Source organism: Hipposideros armiger, unplaced genomic scaffold (genome assembly GCF_001890085.2).
Source record: "Hipposideros armiger isolate ML-2016 unplaced genomic scaffold, ASM189008v1 scaffold_609, whole genome shotgun sequence".
Classification (NCBI taxonomy): Eukaryota; Metazoa; Chordata; class Mammalia; order Chiroptera; family Hipposideridae; genus Hipposideros; species Hipposideros armiger.
The window spans coordinates 347,519-366,588 of record NW_017731959.1 but is presented as its reverse complement, the minus strand read 5'-3'; the positions used below and the strand labels follow the sequence as shown (position 1 = coordinate 366,588).

Here is a 19,070-nt window from a genome sequence, read left to right as displayed (position 1 = left end):
CTTTATAACAACCATAGTTTGTGAGGGAGAGTTCTACTGTCCCTATTTGACAGATGGGGGAACTGAGGTGAAGCTTAGCAAGTTTGAGCACTTGTCTAAGGTCATGCAGTGCCCATCATAATCCTAAAATGAGTGATTTTTGCCACCTGTGGATGCAGTGGAAGACATGGTTGGTTACACCAAATAGGTATTCTCTTATACATCTTTCATGCATACACAGCCCGGATTTTGGTTGGGTCTTCTCTGACCTCTGTAGTCAGAGAAGATTGTACTTCCCTAGTCCCAGAGAACAACTTCTGATTGGCTTAAGCCAATCATGGAAATTTCCTTTCCTTTCTGGATTGCTTTGGATCTGCACATGGGAACTCACCCTGGCCAATGGAACTTTAGAACAGGTCTGATGGGAGGATTTTGGAAATGGTTTTAACTTTATGATATAAAAGAATAGTCCTTATAGTAGACATTAGCTTTGGTAATCATTACTAACTGCCATTCGCCAAATGCTTCAGGGACATGTAGAATTCTATTTCCTTTATTGGGTTGATGAATTGGTGATGCCATATAACTGTTTCTGGCCAATGGTTTCTGAACGAGTGACATGTTCATTTAAGACCAGAGTATTTAATTGTACTCATAAAATACTATAGAGCTTTCTTTCTTCCTCCTCTGGCATAAAATTGGAAATATTAGAGATGGCAGTTGCTCCATCATTCTGGATCGCTGGTGATTATAATGCTAACCCACAATGGATATGTACATGAGTGAGACATAAAACTTTGTTTTTGTAAGCCGTTGAGATTTGGGGGAAGTTTATTACTGTATAGTAGCAAATAACCTATCTTGAGTGATACAGAAATTAGTATAAGGAGTGGGGTGCTGCTGTAATTAAAAATAAAGACACATGGCATTGGCTTAGACATAGAGCAAAGGGAACAAGAAAACTTATTTGAAACTGGAAGAATAGAGACTATTGCCTGAGATACCTTGGAAGGCAGGTACCGTATTTAATGAACTTGCAACTTTAGGGGAAGTAGTTGAAATACAGAACATTAGGAGTGAATGTTGGCCAGAGTTGGCCAAAAATTGGGAAGGCCTTTGAGAAACAGAATCCAATTAGAATTCAGCTTTTGTCAAGGATAAAATCAAGCGTATACAACTAATTAAATAATTATTAACCATTGTTAAAATCTCTGAATGAATTAAGATACTCTGAGAAAATCCTTAAGTTACTCCCAAGTAGACAAAATGGCTCAGTGAATGAGAGTTGGAGAATATGGCTTTCCATGGATGCCTGATGGACTTCAAGGTGTTTGCAGTGATGGGGTAAGGGGTGTGGAGGGGGGAGAGGGAGAAAGAAAGAGCAGCGGGAGGGGAACATCTTGAACAGAACTGTGAATGTGGTTTTTTGCACATGGAGTTGACCGGAGACTTTTAAGAATCCATAATTCCCAAACTTTGGGAGACAGCAAGCAGGCTGAGAAAATGCCAAGGAGCTTACATCTTTAATGCCACTTCAGATGTAGCCAAGGAGGGTAATGGGAAAGGAGATACCTCCATGGAGGGTGGAGACATGAGCCACAGAGAACAAAGGTTTGGGAAATCCCTTCCCCAAGAAGCTGATTTGGTGCTAATTAAGGAATTCTCCCCATCTACAAGAGAGGAGGCCGTTGCAGTATCTTATCACTGGATTTTAGAAATGGTGCAGACCAGTGATTTCTGTGATTTTCCCTTTCTTCTCCTTCCTGATGTACATGAAGCCATTTTCCCCATTTCCCCATTCTCTATTATTGGGTATGTGGAGGACAAAGAATTTGGCTTCTTAGTTTACTTGTTCTGACTTAGGTTCACTCTTTTTTTTTTTTTTTTGCCTGCCCAGCTCTTGTGGACATTTGAGTGTTTGACCCTATAACCTACACCGAGCTATTTGATGACATGAACTGAACTGTACTCCTGGAAGTGCAGTGGACCAAGACATTCCACTGCCCAGGGCTGATGCCTGAGTTCTGTGGATGACTTCACAATGCCCAGGGTGGTTCCCAGCTTCCTTCTGTAGTCTTGGGCAACGATGCTGACCACGCTATTGCTGCTTAGCCTTTCTCTCCCCACTTTGTGGACCCAGGTATTAATCAGCTGTCCCTACAAGAGTCTCTGTCAGCAGGCTCTGCTCTCAGGCAATGATGTTGTCTTGCAGTGTGATGATCCAAAGGCAATCTGGTACTTCTCTTCCATTCTGGAGGAGGATCCCTTGCTGGTCTCCTCAATGCCTAACACAAAGAGACTCCCTGGGGGCAGCCTCCAACTGACCAACCCTCAGCCCACCCAGACAGGCCTCTATCACTGCCAGGACAGTGACAGTTCCCTCATAGTGGAGTATGAGCTTGATTTCCAGGATGTCACCACCCTGCATGTTACACACAAAGATCTGGGCCAAAAGCCTCTTCAGAATGAGACTCTGAGGCTGGGTAGCAGTGTACTCATCTTCACCCACTGGGAACGCTGGCAGGACTGTAACCGCTGTGAGGAGCCGGGTGAGCGCAAACGCCTGGGGTACTGCTACATTGAAGAGCCCCTGGAGAAGCCCATGCCCTGTTGGCTCTATCTGAGAGCACAAAAGGTGCAATTCAGCCGCATGCGGCCTGAGCTACAGGTAGAAGCCTGCCTTGTACCCTGCGACCACTTCAAGGAAACCAGCCAGCCATACTTCATCTTTGACATTTACCGGCTGGGCAAGTTGACCAACAACATGTGGCTCACCTGCCCCTTGGCCTCCATCTACAGGTAAATGGTCCAAAGTGTCAGCCCCGCTTTTGACCCTCACCTGGGCTTTTATTTCCTGTGTGTACCTGGGACAGGGGTTTACCTTCTCGTGGAAAAGCAGGTTTTATCTCTCAGCCCATAAGCCTTCATGGTCAATCTATGCAGTGAGGGATCTCTTCACTGGCTTGTTCAGATGTTCATTCATCAAGGATGCCCTGGCGCCCCTTCTGAACCAGGCCCTCTGTGGGTGGTGATGCAGACACAGTGCTGACCAACAGAGGCCTACTCCCTGCTCTCACAGGCTCCTGATATTGAAGGGAAGACCAAATATAAAACCTAGAGATCAAGACACTCTGTCTGGCTTATGCTCATGCCAACATAGACACTGCTGTGGTTTCTGTCTCCTCACTGGGCTCTGACTGATACAATTTGTCTTTCCATCCTTGCACCAGTGCCACAGTATTTCAATTATACCTTCGTAATAAGTCATGATATCTGGTAATATAGGTCTTCCTTTGTTGTAATGTCCCTTATAATGTTTTGGTAGCATGGCTCAGAAGTTTAGAAGTGTCCTATCTTTTTCTATTTCTGGAAAGATTTTGAAAGATTTGATGTCATTTCTTAATTGTTAAGAAATGTGTGGAAGAATTCACTGGTAAAGCTTTCTGGGCTTAGAGGGTTTTTTAATGCACAGGTTTTTAATTACAGATTCAACTTCTTTAATAGTAAATGTAGACCCGTTCAGGTTTTTTTTTTTTTTCCTGTGCCAGTGTTGTTGAGTTTTCAATGAATTTATCTATTTCATCTAAATTTTCAGAAGTTTTGGCCAAAAGTTGTTTGTAATATACTCTCATTATCTTTTTATGCTGCTAAGATCTGTAGTAATGTCTCATTTTTCATCATTGATGTTAGTTATTTAGGTCCTTTCCCTTTTTTCTTTTTTTTTTTTAAAGATTTTTTTATTGGGGAATTGGGGGGATGGGAACAGTGCTGGGGAATTGGGGGAAGGGGAACAGACAAGTTGCTGTCATTTTGTTCTTCAGTCTAGTTGTGGAGGACGTTGCTTCACTGGCCCGAGTTGGCACCATCATTGCGCTCTTCCCGGGCGAGGCAGATCCGTCACCGGCTTCTGAACAGCCGCTCACAGCAGCTGCTGGCCGCTCACGCTGGCTGCTGGCTACACACGGTAGCCCATGGCAACCCACTGCAGCAGGGGCTGCAGCCTACGCCTTCGCCGGCGACTCATGGCAGCCCAGCTCCAGGTTGAGCTGTTGTTCAACATCTTAGCTGTAGAGGGCAGTGTCACTGGCCCTCATATGTGGGATCCGAACCGGGGCCCTCTGGCGTCCCAAGCCAGCTCTTAATCAATGCGCCACTCGGCCGGCCCCTTTCCCTTTTTTCTTGATCAGTCTTATTAGGGGTTTATCATCTCATACATCTTTTTAAAGAACCAACTTTTGGTATTTTTATTATTTTTAGTTGTACTTTTGTTTTTTAATTGATTTTTGGTATTTGAAATGCTTGCTTAGCTCTCTAGTTTTTATCCTTTCCCCCCAAAGTATGTATTTAAGTTGTAAATTCCTCCCTAAGCACAACTTACCTGCATTCCATGGGTTTTGATATGTTATATTTTCATCTCTAGTCAGTTAAAAATACTTTCTATTTTCAATTGTGATTTCTCTTTTGATCCATTGGTTATTTAGACATTTCATTATATAATTTTCAAATATCTGAGGATGTTCTTATTATCTTTTTGTCATATGTATCTAGCTTAATTCTACTGGTAAAAAAATGTGATTCAATTCTGTTAACATTTATGGCCTAGAATATAGTCAATTTTGGCAAATATTTCATATGAATGTGAAAAGAATGTATATTCTAAAGTTGAGTGCAATGTTCTATATATATGAATTAGGTCAAGTTTATATCATGTTGTTCAAATCTTTTATATCTCTGCTACATTTTTGTTTGCATGTTCCATTGTAGATTTGTCTATTTTAACCTTTAGTACTATCATGTTTTGCTTTAAATACTTTTAGGTTCATACAAACTTAGGATCTTTATATCTTCCTACTGGATTGACCATTTTATAAAATATCTCTTGTAATCTCTATTAATACTTTTGACCCTTATGGTCTTTACAACTACAAAAAAAGTAGTTTTTGTTGTAAGTATAGCTATTTATATAGCTATACTTATAAGTATAGTTACTTTCTTTTGGTTAGTGTTTGCATGATATTTTTCCATGTTTTTACTTTCAACTTTCAATATTTTTTATTTAAGGTGAGTTTCTTTTAAGCAGTATATATTTAGATGTTTGTTTTTCATATTAAGTCTGAAAATGTTTGTTTTTTAATTGGAATATTTAGTTCATTTACATTTAATGTACTTACTAATATAGTTGGGTTTAAATCTTAACTTATTGCTATTTTCTTCTTACTTGTTCTGTCTCTTCTTTGGTTCTTTTGTCTTTTCTTGCTTTTGGATTTACCAGTAGTTTTTAATTATTCCATTCCCTCCTCTATTAGCTTATTAGATATGCATTATTTTATCATTTGCTCTAGAGATTACAACATTAATTCTCACTCATTAGAATACAATATGAATTTGTACTTGTACATTTCCTTGACAATGCAGAGACCTTCAAGCTTTTAGCTCAATTTATTCTCCTTTCATCTGTTGTCTTCTTGTTATGAAGTATTTTTTTAATGGTTTTTCAAATTAGTTTCAGGTGTACAAAACAACATAGTGATTAGACATTTACACACCTCACAAAATGATAACCCCAACAAGTCTACTACCCATCTCACACTGTACATAGTTATTACACTACTATTGACTGTATTTCTTATTTTGTACTTTACATTCCATGACTATAATTTTTTTTTTTAAGATTTTTATTGGGGAATTGGGGGGATGGGAACAATGCTGGGGAATTGGGGGAAGGGGAACAGACAAGTTGCTGTCCTTTTGTTCTTCAGTCTAGTTGTGGAGGATGTTGCTTCACTGGCCCAAGTTGGCACCATCATTGCGCTCTTCCCCGGGCGAGGCAGATCAGTCGCCAGCTTCTGGATGGCTGCTCCCTGCGGCTGCTGGCCACTCATGCTGGCTGCTGGCTACATACGGTAGCCCATGGCAACCCACTGCCACAGGGGCTGCAGCCTACGCCATCGCCGGCGGGCAGCCCAGCTCCAGGTTGAGCTGTTGTTCAGCATCTTAGCTGTGGAGGGCAGTATCACTGGCCCTCATAATGTGGGATCAAAACCGGGGCCCTCTGGCGTCCCAAGCCAGTTCTTAACCATCGTGCCACTCAGCCAGCCCTATAATTTTTTTAAAAAATTATAGTTGACATTCAATATTATATTAGTTACAGCTGTACAGCATAGTGATTAGGCATTTGTATAATTTATGAAGTGATCCCTCCGATAATTCTAATACCCATCTGACACTATACATCGTTTTTACAATATTATTGACTATATTTCCCATACTGTATTTCACATACCTGTGACTATTTTGTAACTGCCAATTTGTACTTCCTAATCCCTTCACCTTTCCCACCCATGCTCCCAACTCTCTTACTTCTAACAACCATCATTTGTTTTCTGTATCTATGAGTCTATTTCTGTTTTGTTTGTTCATTTATTCTGTTCTTTAGATTCCACATATAAGTGAGATCATATGGTATTTGTCTTTCTCAGTAAGACTTATTTCACTTAGCATAATACCCTCTGGGTTTATCCATATTGTTGCAAATGGTAACATTTCATTCTTTTTTATGGCCTAGCAATACTCCATTGTATATATGAGTATGTACCACAATTATGCCACAATTTCTTTAGCCAATTGTCTATTAATGGGCATTTCAATTTCATATCTTGGCTATTGTGACCAGTGCTACAGTAAACATAGGGATGTATATGTTTTTTTCTAATTAGTGTTTTGGATTTCTTTGGATAAATACCCAGCAATGGAATTGCTGGGTCATAAGGTACTTCTATTTTTAATTTTTTGAGGAACCTCCATACTGTTTTCCATATGGCTGAACCAATTTGCAATCCCACCAAGAGTACACAAGGGTTCCCTTTTCTCCACATCCTCACCAAAACTTGTTGTTTATTTATTGATGATAGCCATTCTGACAAGAATGAGATGGTATTTTATTGTGGTTTTTATTTGCGTTTCTCTGATGACTAGTGATGTTGAGCATTTTTTTATATGTCTATTGGCCATCTATGTGTCCTCTTTGGAGAAATGTCTATTCAGGTCCTCTGCCCATTTTTTAATTGGATTGTGTGGGTTTTGGGTGTTGAGTAATATGAGTCATATATATATATATATATATATAAATTTTATATATTAACTCCTTTCATATATATCATTGGCAAATAACTTCTCCCATTTAGTTGAATGTCTTTTTGTTTTGTTGATGGTTTCCTTTGCAGTGAAAAAACTTTTTAGTTTGTGTAGTCCCATTTGTTTATTATCTCTTTTGTTTCCCTTGCTTAAGGGGATATATCAGTGAAAATATTACTAAGAGTAATGTCTGAGAGTTTACTTCCTATATTTTCTTCTAGAGTTTTAATGATTTCGGGTCTTACATTTAAGACTTTAATCTATTTTGAGTTTATTTTTGTATATGGCATAAGAAGGTGGTCCAGTTCCTTTTTTTTTTGCATGTGTCTGTCCAGTTTTCCCAGCACTATTTCTTGAATAGACTGTCTTTACTCAAATATAAATTCTTGCTTCTTTTGTTATAGATTAAATGACCATATAGGCATGGATTTATTTCTGGACTCTCTATTCTGTTCCATTGATCTATGTGCCTGTTTTTATGCCAATACCACGCTGTCGTGAATACTATAGCCTGGTAGTATAGTGTGATATCAGGTAGCATGATATCTCCAGTTTTGTTCTTCTTTCTCAAGATTGCCATGGCTATTTGGGGTCTTTTATAGTCCCATATAAATTTTAGGGTTATTTGTTCTGGTGTGAAATGCCATTGGTATTTTGATATTGAATTGAATCTATAGATTGCTTTGGGATAATATGGACATTTTAACTATATTAATTCTTCCTGTCCATGTGCCTGGTATATGTTTCCATTTGCTTGTATCTTCTTTAATTTCTCTCTTCAATGTCTTGTAATGTTCTGAGTCCAGGTCTTTTGCTTCCTTGGTTAAGTTTATTTCTATGTTTTGTTTTGTTTTGATGCAATATAAATAGGAATGTTTTCTTAATTTCTCTTTCTGACATTTATTTATTGGTGTATAAAAATGCAACTGATTTCTGAATATTAATCTTGTATCCTGCTACATTTCTAAATTCATTTATCAGTTCTAATAGTTTTTTTGGTGGAATCTTTAGAGTTCTCTACATATAATATCTTGTCATCTGCAAATATAACAATTTTACTTTCTCCTTTCCAATTTGGATGCCTTTTATTTCTTTTTCTTGTCTGATTGTTGTGACTAGGCTTTCAGTACTGTGTTGAATAAAAGTGGTGAAAGTGAGCATCCTTGTCTTGTTCCTAATCTTAAGGGGAATTTTAGCTTTTCCCCATTGAGTATAATATTAGCTGTGGGTTTGTAATATATGGCCTTTATTATGTTGAGTTATGTTCCCTCTACTCCCACTTTGCTGAGAGTTTTTATCATAAATGGATGCTGGATTTTGTCAAATGCTCTTTCTGTGTCGAATGATATGATCATATGAGTTTTATGATTTTGTTTATGTGGTGTATAACATTAATTGATTTGCAGATATTGAACCAAACTTGTATACCAGGAGTGGGTATCTGGTATTTTATTTCATGTATATCTTCAACGCTCTGAGACATTATTTTAAAACATTCTCAATATTATTTTAATCATACTCACATTTTACTCTTCTGGAGCTTTTCATTCCTGCACCACCTTGCTTCCATTGGGGATCGTTTTCCTGCTGCCTGGAAAATTCTTTTTAGCATTACTTTTGGTGTGCTCTGCTGTGGTGAAGTCTCTGTTTTAATCTGAAAATATCCTTATTTTTCCCTTCACCTTTGAAGGATAGTTTCATTATAGTATACAGACTTCTATATAGAGAGTTCTAGATTGGCAGTCGTTTTCTTTTAGTGCTTTGAAAATGTCATTCCCTTGTCTTTCAGCTTCCATTATTTCTTTTTTAAAGTTAATGTAGGGTTTTATGATTGTGGCTTCAAAGTAATGTATCTTCTTCTCCCCTGGACATTTTTAAGATGTCCTCTTTGATTTTCAAGAATATTTTCTTATAAAGTGCCTATGTGTGGTTTTCTTTGTATTTATCCTGTGTGGAGTTTGAAGACCTTCTTGAATTTGTGGCTTGATGTCTTTCATCAGTCTTGGGAAGTTTTCATTTAGTATCTCTTCAAATATTGTTTATGCTCCTGTCTCTCTTTTTCATCTGGGTCTCTATTTACATGAATGTTAGAACTTCTCACCATGTCTCATAAGTCTCTTACACTTTTTTCTGTATTTTCCTATCTTTTTCCTTTGCATGCTTCAGTATAGATATTTTTCTATGGACCTATTTTTCATTTTCCTAATCCTCTTTCCTGTTGTGTTTAATAGATTGTTACCCTTTCTAGTGAATTCTTAATTTCACAACTTTTATTGTTTACTTCTATTATTTCCATTTGATTCTTCTATATAGATTCCAAATCCTCATTGTGTCAACTCTTAGGCATATTAATCATGTTATCTTAAAGAAAAGAACAGTTGCTATTTTTAAGAGTGTTGGTTTTATAAGCTACTGAATTATAGCAGTAAGCACATTATTTAAAGACTGGCAGGGTATATGGATTTTTGTATGAAACCTGTTAAGTTTTACATATTGTTCACTGATTTAAATATATGAAAACACCTTATGAGGCCAATTAAAACATTTCTTCAGGCTGGATTCAGCCAGTTTGTGACTTCTCATCTAGATAAAATGAAAATTAGAAGTGGCCTTTCTCACAGTCTCTCCATAACCCTGCTCTCCTGTTTAGAAAAGATTCTCTGGGCTGAGGTGAAAGACAAAGACAGAGGGAGGGAGATAGAGGGAAAACAATAGGGGTATAGATGTTAATGTGTCTTAGATAGAGGGACTTTATAGATCCTGGGAAACAGACAAAAAAAATCTAGATGGTTTTGTAGATCTGAGAGCAAAAGGGATCTGCCACTCTTGGGGTGGCAGCAAGATACCATAAAAGCAACAATTCCAGAATCTAAGCATATAGTTTCTGCCAAATACAGCCTGTAGATGTCCCCACATGGGGCAGGGGCATGGCTAAGAGAGCCCCCAGCCTTAAGGAGCCACGTAAAGAAGAAGGCAGGATGTCTTGGCAAAAACTAGATGAACTCAGACCTCACCCACTCACCCCACTTCACCTTGTCCACTCCTCCTTACTCTGGCCTCCACACCCTTTAAATATACTAACCAGGCAGACATGTCAGGGTCTAGACTTCTCCTGGGCATAGAAATTGTGATGTGTCTTATGAAGAAAACATATGTGTTAGATTAGTTTTGTTTAGACATAAGTTAAAGTGATGTAGGCTACAAGTTCAATGTTAATGAATCAATAATATATATTAAATAAGGTGTCTTTAAATAAAAACATACCTAAAACAAGGTCATGTGTTGATCAGTTGACAAAAAAGTTATGATCAGAGCTTGTAGGACCCTAACCCTGTATTTCTCCTAGGAACAGTGTTTCAGTATTTCCTAGTTCAGCAACTTTATAGAAAAATAATTGCTGTGCATAACAAGAATCTATTGTATCTGACATTATGTGTTATGTATTTATTATCTGCCTCTTCCACTAAAAGGTAACAGAGGTTTTGTCTAACCTGTTCACTGCTGTAACAGCCAGCACATGGTCAGCATTTGTAAACATGTGTGAATGACGGCAGATCAAGCCTGCACAGTAATTATTTTTAATTTTAGGACTAAGAAGGAGTTTAGGAAAGGATGTGGGAAGCAGGCAACTGAGAAAAAAATATTTATTGAATTGAGTCATGCAGCTATCTATGGGAGGAGCCAGGGACCAGCATGTGCACAGGTACTGAGGCAGAAGCCGTTTGCTTGCTTGCTGTGTTCTAGGGACAACCGTGAGGCCAGCATAGCCGGGGAGGAGAGGTTGGGGTGGGGGTGGGTAGAAGGTCAGAGTGATAACCAGAGGATTTATTTACCTCCACCCCCAGCATTAAAAAGTGTGCTCAGAACCTAGTAGGCGTTCAGGAAAAATGTGTTGAATGTTCCCATGTGAACACTTTAATGCCAAAGCACAGAGGTGGTAGAAAAAATCCTGAATGGACAAATTAGGCTCCTCCTACCCCAGCAGAGTGGAAAGCTTGGAAGAGAAATTAAATAGGGTTGTTAACTTGTCACAAAACAAATAGGGATCGTGACCTTATACACCCATGGGGTAGACTGCAGTTCATTCTGCTGCCCAGGGTTGAGGCTTGAGTTTCATGGGTGACCTCACAATGTCCAAAGTGATGCCTGGCCCATGGCCACAGCCCCAGTCCACCATGCTGACCACCCTGTGGCTGTTGCTCAGCTTTGCTCTCCCGGTGCTAGGGTTCTATGTTTCTGTCAGATGTCCCCATGGGAAGCAATGCCAACGGGCCCTACTTTCCAACAATGATATCTTTCTTCACTGCAACTCCTCTGGGGCACAGTGGCACTACTTCTTCCTGCAAGATGGGACCAACTGGTACAGCCACCCCCGCAGTGTTTCAAACATAGAAAGAATGCCTGAAGGCAGCATTCTCATTAAAAATCCATTGCCATCCCAGACGGGCATCTACAACTGCCGGGACAAGAATGGCCTCCAAGTAGTGCAGTATGAGATTGAATTCCAGGACGTCAGCACCCTGCACATTACACACAGAGGCCTGGGCCAAAAGCCCCTGCGGAATGAGACCCTGAGTCTGGGTGGCAAGGAGATCATCTTCACCCACTGGGAGCCCTGGCAGGACTGTAACCGCTGCGGGAAGCCGGGTGAGCGCAAACGCCTTGGGTACTGCCATATCCAGGAGCCCCTGGAGGAACCCTTGCCCTGCTGGCTCTATCTGGGAGATGCTAGGCTGTGGTCCAGCCGCATGCGGCCTGAGATGCAGGTGGAAGCCTGCAACGTCCAGTGCAAAACATCAGAAGGGGCTCACATCACTTTTGACAACTTCGAGCTCAGTGAGGAGTCAGAATCTGCATGGCTTACCTGCCCCTTAGGATCCATCTACAGGTGATGGAATTGGGGACCAGCCCTGCCCTAGACCCATAGCCAGGCTCTCCCTGTCTGGGATCCTTTGTGGTCAATCTGTGCAGAGAGGGAGGGGTTCTGTGCGGGCAGCCCCACAGACTGTCTCCGCTGGCTTCTTCAGGTACTTTAGCAGGAATCCCCTGGTGCCCACACATTATTGCATCACAGAGGTAGAACAAAGACAGCTAACACTCAGGGAGGGCTCAGCTGACTCTGTGTCTGGCCCTGCGCTGGGGGATGCTGTGGATATGGCGGTCATCAGACTTCCTGTCCTCAGGAAGTCCCCAGCCCAGCAGGGAGGCAGCCCAAGGTGATCAGAGCTGGGATAGAAGAAGCCCCGGCCAGTGGTGGGGCGGTGCTGGGGGAAGATTGGGAAGCCGTGGGGCTCTTGAAGCCTCTGACTCATCTGGGAGGGTCAGCAGGCTCTGGGAGGAGAAGACAGTGCCTTGGGCATGCCCATCAAGGCTTGTCCCCCGGAGCTCGCACTCATGTTCTTATCTTCCTGCCCGGAGCCCCTGGGAAGTCTCCCCATGCGCCTTCTCTTTCCCAACCTACCCACCCCTACCCTGGTTATAAGAACGACAACCACGCATGGTGCTGCACTTTCGTGGGGGGCCGGCCCCTGGGCAAACTCTCTTCATGGACCGTATCATCTTCTGTCCCACCTCCCTGGTCCCAGGAGCTGTGGACTCCAAGGAGGTCCATTTACAGATGGGGAAACTGTAGCTTGGAGGGATGCAGTCCTTGCCCAAGGAGACCTGTAGTGAGACCCTTAGTCTCACATACACCATAGAGTCCCCATGCCCTCCTCCTCCAAGTGCCAGCGGCAGACCCTCCCTTGCAAGGAGGGAGCCCTTGAAACCTCTTGGGGCCTCTGCAGCTGCAGGCTCTGTGGAATCTGGCCTCACCACCTCCATCTGGCCTTCTTTTCCTTGTTTATTTCAGCTGTAACTTCTACTCCTCTCTTTTTCTCATTCGGTATCATTTTGTCTCTCCCCCAACCCCCCTCTTTCTTCCTCTTTCTTTAAGTATAAAATGTAACACCTGCTCCCTGAAAAAATAGCACAGTTCAGAAGTGCAGGAAAGTGCATGTGACCCCTCTTCCCATCTAGACTGGGGCACTTACTTCAGGTCATTTGCTAGACACGGAATTCCTGAGTGAAAGTCATTGGAAACTTGAGATAAGAATCAAGAGAGGTCACCAAGGCTTCAAGAATTTCCCATGTCTCTAGGGGGCCAAGTGGAGTGGTGCTTCGTGTGAAGTTTCTGTTTCAAGCTCTGGGTTCAGCCAGGCCCAGCTTCCAACCCCTGGGGGTTACCACTTTCCAGCTGTGTGACTTTGGGCCCGTGGCATCTCTCTAGGCCTTAGTTTCCCTGTCTGTAGAATAAGGGTTGTATTAGTTTGCTAGGGCTGCCATGACAAAGTACCACAAACGGTGGCTTGAAACAACAGGAATTTATTCTCTCACAATTCTGGAGGCTAGAATTCCAAAATCAAGGTGTCAGCAGGGCCATGCGCTATCTGAGATGCTGGTTCTAGTGGTGACTGGCAGTCCTGGGCCTTCCTATGCTTATAGCTGCACCACTCTGATCTCCACCTCCGTCATCACTTGGCATTCTCCCTGTGTGTCTGTGTCTCTGTGTCTCTGCTCTTATGAAGACATGGGTCATGTTGGATGTGGGGCTCACCCTTCTGTAGTCTGACCTCATCTTAACTATTACATCTATAATGACCCTATTTCCGAATAAGGTCACATTCTGAGGCCCAATTGGAACATGAATTTGAGGAGGACACTATCCAACTCAATATAGAGGTCTTGCTGGCCCAGCCTCTGGGGGTACTTGTGATGTCCAAGGGGGCAAATGACTGGAAAGACACAACAGTGTCTGACAAGCAGATCCACACTGATAGGTGTTAGTTATCACTTGTATGATTACGGGCCTTGTCAAAGTAGCTTGTTGAGTGTCCCCTCTGTGTCTCGACCACGACGGGTGTGTTATATGCCTGATTCACTTATTTGCTTTCCACGTTATTCACTTACTGCTGAGCGTTTATAAGCCAAGCATTGCTCTAGGTATGTGGGATGCCAAACAGAACAAAACTGAAAAAGATTCCTACCTCATGGAGCAATAAAGCAATCACATGAGTAAAATCTACAATATTTTAGACGGTGATAAGGGCAGGGATGGGGGAGGGGACTGGGCAACGTGAAAGTTTAAATAAGCAAGTCAGGGAAGGTGTCGCTGAGAAGGTGCCATTTCAGCCAACACTGAAAGAAAGGAGGTGAGGGAGCTGAGGGCACTGAAGGCAAGCATTCCAGGCGGAGGGAGCGGCCAGGATAAAGGCGTTGAGGCAGGACTGTGCCCAGCGTGTTGGAGGAACATCTAGGGAGCCAGGGTGGCTGGGGCAGAGGGAATGAGGGGGAGACTGGAGGAAATGAGGCCGGCAGGTAAAGGGGGGCACAAATCAATTGAGAGAGCACTCTTACTAATCCTTCCAAATAACTCTCTGAGGTAAGTACAGTTGCTACCCCGCCGGTGTTCAGAGGGGGAAATGGAGGCTCGGAGAGCTGGAGGCATTGGGTTAGGTAACCCGCTCAGTCAGCGGTGGGGCTCCGAGAACTCCCAGCCGTCGGGCTCCCACCCTCCCCTTACTCACTGCTGTGTAGAGCTCCTTGGACGGGTGCTGCTTGCTGTTCTCCAGAGAGGAGGGTGCTGCTGCCTCCACCTCCTTCAGACATCTGTCCCCTTTTTCCTTGGGTGCTGCAGCTGGTCTTGTCCTCCTTTGCAGGCCTGTCATCTGGGAAGCCAATAACACACCCCTGACCTGGCAAGGCCAGCTCTCCGGCCAGGACGTGAGCACCATCCTGGACCCCTCCAATGGTGGGAGACGACTGCAAGTCTTCCAGCCGGCCATTTACAGGTGCTTCGTGCAGCAGGAGCTCGTGGCTCGATTCAACCCCAGGCCCAGTCCAGATGTGCTGGAGATTCTGCAGAAAGAGGAAGTTGGACAACAGCCGGAGGCAGGGCAGGCCAGGAAGGGGAAGGCCGACACCGTCCTCAAGGGGCTGCAGCTGATGCTGCTGGTGGGCACCTTCCTGGGCCTGCTTGGGGTGCTGCTCAAGCTCTTCCGCCCTTCACAGAGCAAAAGAAGAAACCAAACGCTGCTGGTGAAATAAAGCGAGCCTGCAATGGCCAGGAAACCTGGTCTCTTGTGCCTTAATTGCCTCAATTGTCCCTTCCATATCCCCTGCCCTGTGCCTGCCCACACCACACTCTGAATGTGTCTGGGCCAAACAGACCTGTGGCCACAGCGGAAGGTGACTGAGCGCTTCCTTGTTCCAGGTCCTGCTCTGGTAACTCATTAGCAATCTCCATTCCACAGATGAGGAAACCGAGGCAAGACTCCCTGTCCAGTAATGGGAAGGGGGCCCAGTTCAAACCCAAGTTGCCTGGTTCAAACCCTGTGTTCCTCACAGGAAGGAAAGGAAGGGTGGAATGAGGCCATTTTCGGGGTGAGTCTCTGGGGATGGCAAATTGTAGCCACCTCACTCACTGCAGTCTCCCAAGGACAAGGGCAGAGATGGGGATGGGAGTGGGTAGCCCCCAGGTTCCCCCAGATCTGCACTGGGCTTCTGCCCGTCCCTTGCCCCACCCTGCCCCTTTAAGCATAGCTCCCCAGGTCAGAAAGCGCTTCCAGAGTGGTGGCCCAGGACAGTGGAACATGTACCACCTTTCCTGGCTCTTGCAGTAGAAAGAGCCTCCCTCAGACCCCAAGAAGGGGAGACAGGCCCTTCCACCATGATAAGGCACCAGGCCTGGTCTAGCCGACCTACGGAAATCACCAGACCTAACTGTTTCCAAGAATTATATATACTGTTCAGTAGAGTACAACAATAAGAAATAAAATATTAATGCCTTGTAAAATTCATTGCCCTGATAATCCATTGTGAAGCAACTGCAGCACAGATCTGAAACTTCCAGAACAGAATTTCTGTCACCGAGGAGAGGACAGAGCTCACCCCTCACATACAAGACATGGTTGCCAAAACACTGAAGGTTTCATGTGGTGCAGAGACCCCAAAATTCTTGTAGAATGGGGGAATATTTGTGGATAACTAAATGGGGTCCATTGGGAAGCAGAGGCACAGAATAACAATGATAATAATAGCAAATATTTGGGGACCTCCTGGTGTGGTCAGAACTTATAGCCTTCACAACCATTTTGCCTTCACAGCCCGCTATGAGGTTGGGGTTACTATGAACCTTTTTTGTAGCTGAGAACATCAAGGCACAGAGGGCTCGGGCAACCTACCTGAGGTCACACAGTGAACTTGGGAAGGGGCCAGTGATGGGCAAATAAAAGATGATGTCTGGGCCCCCTTTCCACCTGCTCCCCGGGAACCCCTGGTGTCCTGCACCCCACAGCAGCCCCTAGTGTGTAGTGGCTGGAGGTGAAACATCCAGAGCCAAGCCTGGGTCCAATGCCCAGGCCTGTCACCGGAAGTCACATAATCCACACCTAAACCTGTTGGTGCCCCACTGTGGCCCGCAAACCCTAAGGTGGCCCCAGTGATTTCCACCTCCCGGTATCCCTGCGTTGGTGTGATTCCCTCTCCTTCAGTGTGGACTACACATGTGACTCGCTTCTAACAGGCAGAATATGGCGAAGGTATTGGAATAGCACTCCTTTAATTGCATTACATTATATAAGCCTCTGTCTTAGCTAGCTAGAGTGAGAGACGCTTGCTGGCTTGATGGATAGAGTAAGCAGCCACGTTGAGGAAGCCCACTTGGTAGGGAGCTGTGGCCGGCCCCTAGGAGCTGTCAGTGGCCTCTAGGACCTGAGGATGACAGTCAGCAAAAAGCCAGGGCCCCAGTCACACAGCAACCGGGAAGTGAACTCTGCTGACAACCCGAATGAGGCCTCCAGATGAGAATGCAGCCTGACCAACACCTTGACCGCCTTGGGAGACCCTGAACAGAGGACCCAGTCAACCCATATCTGTCCTGACTGTACAGAAACTGGGGAGTCAAAAGTGTGTCTTGCTTTAAGCTCCTAAATGTATGGCTATTTGTTATGCAATCACAGGCAACTGTTAATAGTACACTCACCCTTATCCCTCGGTCCACCCTGAAAAACGCAGCCTCAACAGTTGCCTGGATTGTTCCTGTAGGCACCAATGGCTTCCTAACCCCCCTCACTAGCCCGCTGGGCCAGGTGTGATTGGGAGGGGCTGGCAGCCAGGCAGTTGTTGCCCCCAGGAACAATCCTCACCCACAAGGGATGGGAGTGGGAGCAGAGACATCCAGATTCCCCAGCCCCGGATGGTACAACTCTGAGGCACATTCTGCACATTCTCTCAGAGAGTCCCCAGTGGCTCCGAGCTTCAGATGGGTACAGCTGCAACCAGCTCGTTAAAGCACCATTGTCAACTCACCCACCCTCTCCGCCTCACTTCTGCTTCCTGAAATTATAGTCTTCAAATATTTTTTTAGCCCCACATTCCCTCTCCTCTCCTGGGACTCTGCAGACATAAATGTTAGACCTGTTATTGTCACGTGGGTCCCAGAGGCTTTGTTTGTTTTCCTTCAATCTTTTCTGTTGTTCAGGTTGGAGAATGTCTGTTGTTCTATCTTCAAGTTCGCTGACTCCTTCCTCTGTCATCTCCATTCTGCTATTAGGTCCATCCAGTGAGCCTTTTACTCAGGTTATTGTATTTTTTAGTCCTAAAATTTCCATCTGGTTGTTCTTTATACCTTCTATCTCCTTTTTGATACTTTCTATTTTAAAATTTCCTTTTAGGGGGACCCTAGCTGAGACACCAGCATTGCTAACTCAGTGTCCTCCATGAGCCAAGTAGAAAACACTGGTGGGCTGCTGCACCCTTCTCCCCTTTGCTTACACCATATACCTACCTCACTCCATGCGGGCACTGCTCCAGCCAAACTGGCTGCCTTTAAGGCACTCCTACTCGTTACCCTCCTCACTGTGCTATGCCTTCCACCTAGAAAACCCTTCCTTTCCCCTCCTCTTAGTTGACTTCTTTCATTGTTCAGGCCTCAGCTTGGACATCATTGCTTCTTATCACGTATACACTTTCAGAATGGTCATTAGTGTTGCTCGCCAAATCTCCCTGGCTCTCCATCTTCCAAGCACAGTGTAGGATGGTGCTTCTGGGCCTCCCCGTGGTTGAGTGGGGCCCTGCAACTAACTCTGGCCAATGAGATGTGGGCAGAAGTCATCGGAGCTACTTCCAGGCTAGAGCAGTTAATTGCCTGCACAAAGATACTCTAGAGTCCTCTCTCCTCTGCGCAGAACCCGGAGTACTTGAGATGGAGTCTGTTCTGCCAGCCTGGGTTGAAGAGTGAGCAGAGATCCAGCTTACCCACAATAGACATGGTCGATAAGTTAGAAATAAACTTTTGTTATTATAAGCCATAGACTTGGGGAACATTTGTTATCACAGCATAACCCAGCCCGTCCTGACTGATACATTTCTCCTTCCAAAACACTTGTCGCTTTTGCAGTTTTTCACTTGTTTCTGTCCCTTTGTTTTTACCCACTGAGATGAGAGGCTCATGAGGTCAGGGATATTGTTGTTGTTTCCCCCATTGTATCCTCACCTCCTGAAAGAGCTGAAACATAGTACAAGGCAATAAATGTATACCAACTGAGTGAAGTAGAAATGAGTGAACAATAATCTTAGGAGGTAGGTACAATTATCCCTCTTTTGCAGGAGTGAAATGGAAGATCAGAATGGTTGCTTTGGTGGCTCAGTGTCGCATGGCATGTAAATGGCAGAGATTGGAGCAGAACCTAGGTCTAACTGAGTCCAGAACTTGTTATAACTAGTGTGCAGCTACCTTTCCTAAACAGAAAAGCCTCAGGGGATGGGGTATACCTCTTTCCAAGGGTCTTCCCCTCTCTCACCAAGGAAAGTCTCTATGTTGGTGATACTAAAGGCTAAAGGGCTTGGGAATCCACCGGACATCTACTCTGGAATCAATGATCCACAATTGGGCAGACAAGACAAAGAGGTTCAGAGTG

General features: G+C 44.0%; 2 protein-coding genes across 2 annotated transcripts; both read left to right on the top strand.

Moving 5' to 3' along the window:
• The first annotated feature begins 2,065 nt into the window (after nt 1-2,065).
• Nucleotides 2,066-2,782, top strand: LOC109372051 (protein FAM187B-like). Its single transcript, XM_019624917.1, has one exon. The coding sequence runs from the start codon at nt 2,066-2,068 to the stop codon at nt 2,780-2,782; it is 717 nt and encodes a 238-aa protein (XP_019480462.1).
• An 8,119-nt stretch (nt 2,783-10,901) lies between these two features.
• FAM187B (family with sequence similarity 187 member B) lies at nt 10,902-15,412 on the top strand. Its single transcript, XM_019624892.1, has 2 exons — nt 10,902-12,001; nt 14,811-15,412. Exons 1-2 carry the CDS (start codon nt 11,229-11,231, stop codon nt 15,196-15,198), a joined length of 1,161 nt encoding a protein of 386 aa, XP_019480437.1. The 5' UTR covers nt 10,902-11,228; the 3' UTR covers nt 15,199-15,412.
• Nucleotides 15,413-19,070: the final 3,658 nt, after the last annotated feature.